This window comes from Meleagris gallopavo, chromosome 2 (genome assembly GCF_000146605.3).
Source record: "Meleagris gallopavo isolate NT-WF06-2002-E0010 breed Aviagen turkey brand Nicholas breeding stock chromosome 2, Turkey_5.1, whole genome shotgun sequence".
Classification (NCBI taxonomy): Eukaryota; Metazoa; Chordata; class Aves; order Galliformes; family Phasianidae; genus Meleagris; species Meleagris gallopavo.
The window spans coordinates 96,778,071-96,787,644 of NC_015012.2; the positions used below are offsets into that span (position 1 = coordinate 96,778,071).

The 9,574-nt window shown below is 41.0% G+C and overlaps 1 protein-coding gene across 1 annotated transcript in view; it reads left to right on the top strand.

The window, feature by feature from the left end:
• TRIB2 (tribbles pseudokinase 2) overlaps window positions 1-7,219 on the top strand; it is a 20,115-nt gene extending 12,896 nt beyond the window's left edge. Inside the window, exon 3 of the mRNA XM_003204510.3 lies at window positions 4,822-7,219. Within this exon, the coding sequence (XP_003204558.2) occupies window positions 4,822-5,290 (469 nt within the window). The 3' untranslated portion in view covers window positions 5,291-7,219. The remainder of the gene's footprint in view (window positions 1-4,821) is intronic.
• The last annotated feature ends 2,355 nt before the right edge of the window (window positions 7,220-9,574 follow it).

Here is a 9,574-nt window from a genome sequence, read left to right on the forward strand (position 1 = left end):
TTTTTTTTTTTTTTTCCCCTGCCTCACGAGCCCTCTGAATAATTCCACTGATTCTGGTATGGAAATCGTGTTTGCTTTTGGAGACTAAGAGCGGAGCAAGCGTGAACGCCGGGTTCTTACAGCCGTGGCTTCGGTGTCAAAAGGCAGGGGAGTAGTTTGCCAGTAACCCGTGAGCTCTGCGGGGAGGAATAATGTGAATCACCCTGGAAAAAAAGGTGTAGGATGTGCAACAAAGCCGTCCGCCAAAAAGGGGTGCTAACTCAGGAGGCGGCATTGAAGAATCTTCTGGAAGACGTTTAATTGATTAGGTTTTGTTACATTACTGAAGAGCGAAGTCTGAATGCATTCAAGTAATGAATGGCATATTGATAAGAAATTCAGAGTGGTATTGTTTTTCATGGGTTTCCCTGACGGTTTCTATGGGGACAAAGGCGCATTTCCCGTCTGAGTGCTGCTGCTGCCCTCTGATTGCACTTCTGTGGTTTCATTCACCAGTAATGGGAAAGCATTCATAGGCAGAATAGCTTCCCCTTTTTAAATAGCCATGATTCAGGGTTGTATTTTTTTTTTTTTAACGCATTAGACTAATGCAGTGTTTTATCAATGATCTGATAGATGCATAATGCTCTTTTTCCAAGTGCTTATTCAGGGTCTGCATTAAAACTTGAAATTATGTACTGTAATTACGTAAGCTGTGACAAAAGTCTTTGTTGCCCTACAGTGTGTGTACAAAGTAATTCTCATCCGGCTTGGGCACTTGGGCAGTAGTTTATGTTTCAGCTTCAGGGATTAATTTTTGTTGCAACCATGTAAATGGCCAGACTCGAATGCTGATGCTTTGGAAAACTTTTTTCTCTTGTGGGGGTCCTTCAGCTGGCTGATGTGAGTTAATTATTTAAAGAATGAGAGGTTTGGTGGTTTTGTTTTGTTTCTAGAAATGTGACTTTATCGAAGTAGAATGATTTCATTTTTGTTTGTGCCTTCTCTTCTTTGTAATAGGAAGTGCTTCAAAGCTGATGTTGATTTCACATTTCAGTGTTTGGTTTCGAGTCTGTCCCCTGCCTGCCAAGGGCCAAATTGAATTGGGTTGTCTGTTTGTTCTGCAGTTGGATGCGCTTCCAGCCTTTGCTGCAGAGCCTCTGTGTTCTCAGCAACTCCTTGCCGTTTTGAGGGTCTGTTTGTTGTTGTTGGCTTCTATTCTTTTTTCCTGGATATTTTATTTCAGTGCTTCCTCTGAGAGAGGAGGTGGAGGGGAAGAAATCGGTGCTCATCCAGAGTGTCTGTGCGCATTTCTCTGTTTTTAGATCCTCTCTTTCCTGTTGTTCTCCCCCCTTCTCACCACTCTAGAGGGAAAAAATAAAAATCTCAGACTTGCAGAAAACAGAGCTCTTTTAGGCAGTGCTTGAAATCTGGAGGAAGGGGAGGCTAGCCAGAGCTGGAAGCCAGGGATATCTATTTCTCTCAGAGAGGCTGTACAGTCAGAAATAGCAGCTCCTAAGCCAGGCTGCTCCTTTTCAATTGCCTGAAAAAAGCATGAAATGGCTGTAAAAAGCGGAATGATACTTGTAGTTCATAGCAGCATGCCACCCAACTGCGCAGTGACTGTGTGCTATATGCAAGGCTGAGGTGAGTGGAATTGCTGTCTCTTAAGAAGCCAGGCTGGCTTGGGTCTACCCTGGCTCTGGGTCACGGGGGGCAGCCCAGAACAACACAACCTAGGGCCTTCAGCAGCGACATTTCATGATTGTTTCTATGCATGGTCTGTAGTTTCCTCCTCCATAACAACTCAATCCTTAGGAAAGTAAGAACATCCCAGTTGTTTCTGTAAAGGGGAATGTCACACTTGGGCTGTGTACCCAGCAGGTGGGTGCTCAGGTGATGCAGATTGTGAGGGAGATGGTTGTGTGCTGAGGAGGCATCTAGAGTGCAGCCAGGTGAAGGAGACATTTCCTTGTTTTTTTAGCTTGTACATCAGGGTGTTAATGCGTGAAGGTTTGGGGGCTGGCTAGAAGGGTGGAAGAGAGTTGAACATGGTATTTTTGTTTGGTTTGGGACCTTTTGTTTCCTCAAAGACTGTCAGCTGAGTGGGATGAAAAACCTGGTTGAGTGTTTGCTTCATTTGGTTGCAGATTATGGAGGAGCAGGCAGATAAGGGCCAGCTGTTGTTCCATTTGCTTGCTTAAACAAAACCTGCTGTAGCATGCGTGGAGCGCTGCTGGCTGCAGAATGCAGCACCTTGCATGAAAATGGAGGGAGGGATACTGCCTTTGTGTGCTGCATCTGGATTTTTAGCAATACATTTCTCCTCTAGGAGAAGATGGATTCTGAGCTTTTTTGACATACCTTGCTGCCTGCTTTTTTCAGCTTTGTGCTGCATTCATCACAGAAAAGAAGAGATTCAGGAATTAAAATAATTTTCTGTATAGCAGCTGCTGAGTGAGCTGTTGCTTTAAATTTTTTTGGCAACAATCAGAAATGTAAAACAGGGTAGGAGAGTAAACACCACTTCCCTGCACTGTTGACACTCCAGTGGCAAGGCTGTGTGTGTGGGTGAATTCTCTCCTCCAAGTTGTTTATAAATAGCATACCCTGCCCCATTCCCTCTGTGTGCTCTGCTTCTGGGAGCAGCAGTGAGTCGATGGCTTTACTGGCTGGTGATTCAGTGACTTAATGCACGTTTGAGTAGCTGGCTTCTCCACTTCATTGCTACACATACTTTTCTGTGGAAAAATTGAGGTGGGCAGTGCAAATGGAACCACAACTCGTGTCTCTGCCTTCCCTTTCATTTCTTCCTCTCTGTTCTCTGCCCTGTAGGAGTATTTTTTCTCCCTGGGCATTTTGCCTTGCTGCTCTTCCTGTGCCACACAAATGTGGGAACACAGTGAAGCTGAGCGTGCTGGAGGGACCCTTCTCTCCCTGTTTGGCACTCCCCTGTTTGGGACCCTCTAAGCTGTGTACAGAGGGAAATTGTTGTAATCTTGATAATTACAGTCAGTTTCTCCTTGCAGCCAGCTTCCTGTGTGAATATTGCTGCTGTAAAGTATTGTTGGTGTGCTAACAAGCTGTTGTCTGTTGCCAGAAGAAGTGCTGTTAGGCTGGCAGTGGGTACTTAATCAGGAAGCAGGTGTGTTGCACAAACCCCATCAGCATCCGCACTGGAGGAGAAAACAGTGGGCTATTTAATGAAGGAAGGAGCTGCCTAAACACACTCTGCTTGGGAGCCAGGTATCCTGCGTTCTGTATTTATGACTTCCTGATCCAAGGCATGTTGCCAAAGGGGCTTTCACCTCTGCTAGGAAACGTCTCTAGCTGTTGAAAAGGTCCAAGTGTCATTATGAGAGTTTATGGCACACTTGTCTTTGGAGTGCTCCATGGAGTGAAATGCTCTTCTGTTGGTTCAAAGATGGTAGCACTGAGCTGCCCTGAAACCAAGTTCCAGGCACAACTACTCTTTTGCCACTCAAACCCAAGCTATGTTGTCTTCAGTAAACATTTAAGAAACAGGGCTTTCCTTGTCTGTTTTTAGCACCTGTGAAATGATGTGTTTTAGTCAAAAGACACACGTTCTGCTTTCTGGAATGAAGTTCAGTCTCTGCCTGCGAATGTCTGTGATACAGGGCAGGGTATGATCATGACATTGGACTAGGGTTGATCACAGAGAACCATGAGGTTAAGGTGTGAGGACAGGAATGCTTGCAATTGATCCCTGGGTTGCTGAAAGTCTGCACTGCTGCTAGGACACTCTTCCATCTGTATGCACTGGGCAAATCCTATTGCGTGGTGTTCATTCTACTCTTAAAGCCAACTATTGCTGGCAAATAGTCTAAAGGATAATTGCTAATCCTTTTTGGTTGCCTGTGAAAGGGCCAAACTTTTGAATATAGTTACAGATGTTAGCTGTCCAAATTAAAAGGAAAGAAAGGTTATGTTAATCTCATGCCATGACAAGCAACTTTGGCATTTTTTTCTGTCCTTGTATTTATAATTGAAGAAAATTATTTTGCGGAGGTAATTACTGTAGCACTATGACAAGTTCATAGTGCTTTGCAGGCAAAAAGGAGTTTGCAGTCACGATAAGGCATCTCTTCCATCCTTCTGCAAGCCCACTGCTAGCCTCTGTTCATTCCAATGTGAGGCATTTTTCTAGTTTGGCCAAGTAGATAAGCTCACTGTTCATCTTGATGTTCAGCTCACCTGATCTCTCTTTGGCTGAAAGTTTGATTACAAAGACTGGAATTGGTTAAACTTGCTCTTCCTGAGTATAAGGATAAGGCAAAATATTGGTTAGTCAACAGGGATTGGTTAGGGTCAGAGCAGAAATTTTTATGCCTCTCAAGCCTTGTGCAAGTAAACCATTGGCCTGTGTGAAGGTGTCAAAATAACTTCATCTATTTAGGACTTGACTTGGATTTGGACATGTGTCTTGAACAGGAATGGAGTGCAGTCAACGAATAATCATGAGACTCGTATCTCCTTTTGAAAATTGTATTTATAGAAGCGTTATCAAACACATGAATACAGCAGTTACTTTTATGTTTTTAAAAGACCTTCCCGATGTGTTTACTAGACATAAATGCAACTGAAATCTTGTAACAGTGTATGGCAATATTCTTCATATGTCTTTTTAACTGGTATCTATACGTTAACTGTAACAACAAGTACTGTGAGTGGGAATCTAAACTGATGCACTTCAGTGGTTGTTGGATTTTGTACGGTATTTTCATTACAATCTTTGAACTGTAACAGCCCAGAATATGTGTTCTGATCTTTGCTTACCTTACTTGTTTTGTGTTTGTTTTGTTTTGTTCCTTTTGCCTGCAGGACTAGAGTGAAATTGGAAAGCTTAGAAGATGCTTATATTTTAAGAGGAAATGATGACTCTCTTTCTGATAAGCATGGATGCCCAGCCTATGTGAGTCCAGAGATCTTGAACACAAATGGCAGCTACTCTGGCAAAGCAGCGGACGTATGGAGTCTAGGTGTCATGCTTTATACCATGCTAGTTGGACGCTATCCTTTCCATGACATTGAGCCTAGTTCCCTCTTCAGCAAGATCCGGCGTGGGCAATTTAACATTCCAGAAACTCTGTCCCCCAAGGCAAAATGCCTCATACGTAGCATACTGCGTCGGGAGCCATCAGAAAGGCTGACTTCACAGGAAATTCTGGACCATCCATGGTTTTCTACAGATTTTAATGTATCGAATTCAGGATATGGTGCTAAGGAAGTATCAGATCAGCTGGTGCCTGATGTCAACATGGAAGAAGACTTGGACCCATTCTTTAACTGAGCACAAAGACTGGTGTTCAGAAGGTACACAACCTGGAGATGGACACATGAAGGAGCCCTTCCTGATGGTGTTAAATCACATCCTGCATCAGCCTAGCTTGGTAGCAAATGACACTCGGAGGTCCTCGGATTGAGAAGGAACCTCCACAAGGAGCTAATATAACAAATGTAGCATGGGGACAGACTGGGGGGTGGGGGGAGCTTGCTATCAGGTTAGATTGATTTGGAGGAGAAAAGGCAGCATGGAGCAATTGTAGCTTCTCACCTTTCTGGAGCCAAGGAGACTGCACATGCCAATTCTGGTGCAGCTATATCACTCCTGATTCTGTTCCATTAAAAATAGTGGTAACTCACAACAAATAGAAACTTTTTGCCTCAGCTCACATCTTGGCATCGCACTGTTAAATATTTAACTTCAGCCATTATTCAGGGAAAGTACAATTGGCTAACATTTTTTTTTAATCAGATGTCTAATAATTGATGGGATTAATTTAAGAAAAAATTTGGTGCACAAAGACGGACATGAAAAGTGGGTGCTAAAAACAAACAAAATTTCAGTCATGTCTCTTGATAGCTATTTTCAACTCATTTCTTCTAAATAAACTACTTAATATTCTTGTCAGGAAATGACATTTTAATGCTTTGTTCCCTTAAGGGGAAGTAACTGTCATTTAACAAGCTGTTCTGTTTTGTGTCAAATGGTTTGTTGCAGGAAGCTATTATAACTCGAACTTCCAGATGCATTACTGCTATAATAGGAGAGAAAAAAAATGTAATTTTTTTAAAAAAGATACGAGATACTGGCTTCCATATCTGCCATGCTGCACGTATATGACTAGAGAGGACAGAAAGCCCTTAATCGTCTCTTTATCTGAGAACCGATCTCTTCTTTACCTGACTGGCCCACATGTACATAGAGGGCTCTTTATTACTGAAGAAGAGTATTGTGGGTTGTTTTTTTGTTTGTTTGTTTTTCTTCTTTGAATTCCTCTCAACTTGGGAAATGAATTGTTTGGGTTTGATTATTATTTTTTTTGTTTATGTCCAGAATAAGAAATAAGAGGGTATTAATAAGCTGAACATTTATATTACAGATATTCCTCTTGAAACATACACAGTAATATGCACCTTTTGTATTGTCAAGACTTATTCTATTTATTGAAGAAAATGTCACAGTAGTGATGTATTAAGCCAGTACTTCAATTACGGGTTGACTTGGGATGACATGTTACATGCTGTAGTTAACACACTTCTTTTCTGTTCAGGTATTTCTGTCCCTAAATAACTTTTAATTTAGCTTTTTTGTTTTTTGTTTTGTTTTGTTTTCTTTTTGTTTTGTTTCTGGATAGCTTCATTTGATTTAGACTGGCAAATGTTTTTATTACTGCTTTTATATTGCTGTATGATATTGAAATCTCTTGGCATAAATATTTGTGTTTCCAGTACCTCAGTTGTTCTGATATTACTGCCTGTATACGTTTTGTGAAGTGGTCATGTTTTTTGGGTAGGTACATGTGGACTCTGTAGTATGTAAATGTTACTTGAATTTGTGCTTAATTATAGTATGTGGCATGTGCGTACAGCTACTTGGCATTTGACGTATGGATGCTATTTGCCTGCCTCGCAGGAAAGTTATGGTCCCACTCTCAAGAGGATGTTTCACAGTTCTTTATCAAGAGACAAAGCTAGCTGCAGCTGACCTGCCTTGGTTCTATTTTGGTAACTAAGAATATAAAGGAGTAATGTTTTTACACTCTGAAGATGGTGCTGTGTCAAGAAGGACTTTTTTTATTTTATAAATACCTTATAGGAGGAAAGATTGGTGATGTGCATGGTGGGGTTTTACTGCCTCTGGTGCTTTGTCATGTATTTGGTTTAATGTTTTTGTCCTAATCTCTTCAATAAATAAAATTGTGCATATTTAACTAAATTTCAGTTGTGAACCACGTTCTTACTGAAAGTTTGAAGCACTGCAAGAGTTTTCTCTGGTAGGGCCGCTTAGCTGCTATTTTTTGTGCTGCTGTTTTGTGCTCTTGCCAGACCTGTGAGCTGAGAAAGCTGATAACTTGTAAATAAAAGGTAACACTGTGCACCTTCTCATCAAATAATTTGCAATCTGCTATGAGAGGTACTGTTCTGGCTTGTCCCTTTCATTTAACAAGTCCATTTATCTGATTCAGGGAGGGTACCGAAATGCAGTGAGGACTGTGTCTTTTTGGTAATAAGAGGCACCTCCATTGGTGGGAAGATACAAAAATTGAGCAAGCTGGCATATCCACTTGCATGTTTTTCTAGAGCTCTGGCATCTTGCACTTGCCTTCCGACTCTAGAAAAGGATGGATCTGAAATTATATCTCCTAATTTACTGCTTTTTATTTAAGGCCAAATTCTACTACTTTCATTCACTCTGCATAATAACTTATAGCTGCATGGTGAGATTGCGTAGAAGTGCACGTAGAGTACACAGTGTTTTGTCCATGTGAGACAAGACAGATGAGTCTTGGCCCATTAAGGAAAGACGATTTGAATAAGCCTGTGATTTGAACAAGGTTAGAGTCTTTTTTTGGCAATTCTGTAGTTTGAAGAAGCCACAGGTAGCAGATGTCCTCCCCCAGAAGAAACAACCCTCTACCCTAAGCTGCATACCAAAATAGCAGAATATTGCACCCAAACTGCACAGGGATTATTATCAGGCTGCCTTATGTTGTGCTTCATGATTTCAGTCCAGGTAATTCTAGCACATGTTGAGTATTTTGGTTGATAGGTTGAAAATTAACTGTCGGATATAGTGCTAAGCAGAAATGTTATTAACATACAAAAACACTTGAAGATCAGCTTTTAAATGATGTGCATGCCTTCAGCCAAAGTTAAAATTACTTGAAACTCTTTCAAATCAAACTCCCACAATAAATGTGCTTCATAGAAAAAAGCAGATTGTAATCAGTCATAGAGGGAAGGGGGAGGAGGGTGGGGAAGCACTGAGGATTTCCCTCTCCTCCACTAAAACTTATGTGAACGGCTTCTGTTCTGTTTGGGTGGAAGTAGCTAGACCTTATTTTACAGCAACCTGCATGCTTGCTTTTTCACTGCCAGTAATTATATGAAAAATGTGGCTGACTAATGATTGCTCATTCACAGTGCTTTTTATATCAAAGGCAAGAGCTTTCTTGGTATTGCTGCAGAGGAATCCTCTGGCAGCTGCAGTCAGCTTCGTGAGATGCTGAAGGAGTGCCCTGTTTCCGGAGCTTCCTCATCCCTGAAGTGAAACCCTAGAGGGGAATCTGTGATTTAAACAGCTGATTTCTGGCCTCTTTTTTTTTTTCTTCTTCTTCCTCCTTATCTCAGCTACCTCCCAGTGGGGGGGAAAGGGCTGAGCCCCTTGCAGTTGAATGAAGTGCAATATGGTATCCACCAGCTGAGCCACTTCCCTCATCGTGACCCTGTGGTTGACTTCAGAAGCAGACCTCCTTCCAAATATGTCTCTTTTCCACCCACACTATTCCTTGATAAAAACAAACAAAAAAAAGCCCCAAAACTTACCAATAAAATAAACCTATATTTTTTATTTACCCTGACTTCAATTTCATCAGTACAGTGGAAGTGTTTCCAAGCTATGAGTTTTTCTCCAGAGTGGCATGAACATGTTGCAGTTATTCCTTTGGCACCATGATGTCATATAACCTGATCCCTTTGCCCTGCTGAGGTGTGTATGTTCTAGGGGAATCAGCAATCAATTAGAAAGGCATTCTATCAAAGAAGAAGCAACCTTAGGAAACCTGTATTTATTATACAAAACAACAACAATAACAACCAAAAAATGACATCCTGAAACCCTAAACTGCACTTTCCTGACAGAGATGAAGGGTGTGAAATGCGATGCCAAGGAAAAGCTACTGAGAAGGGAAAAAAAAGTACTTTTCAGCCTGAAATGATTATGTTAAAATTTGGAAATGTATGAGTGAGCTCTGTGACTAATAGTATAATGAATACCAAAAGAATTAGTATTGATCTATTCTTTGTTCTTGAAGTTTTGTCTAAGATTTCTATTAAAAAAACTTGCTAATTTAATAAGAGGGTATAGCTAACAACTTAGTTCAGTTGTAACTTTCCTATTCTTTCAGTAGAAGAAAATGTTGAAAATTGGTAACATGATGAGACAAATTGAAATCAAAGCGTAAGGAAAGCAGGGTATAAATTACCTGTATAAACGTAGCATGATATAATTCCACAGGAACACAAGAAACAACTGAGGAGAATTTCTCTAGAAGGGGAAAAAAAAAAAAAA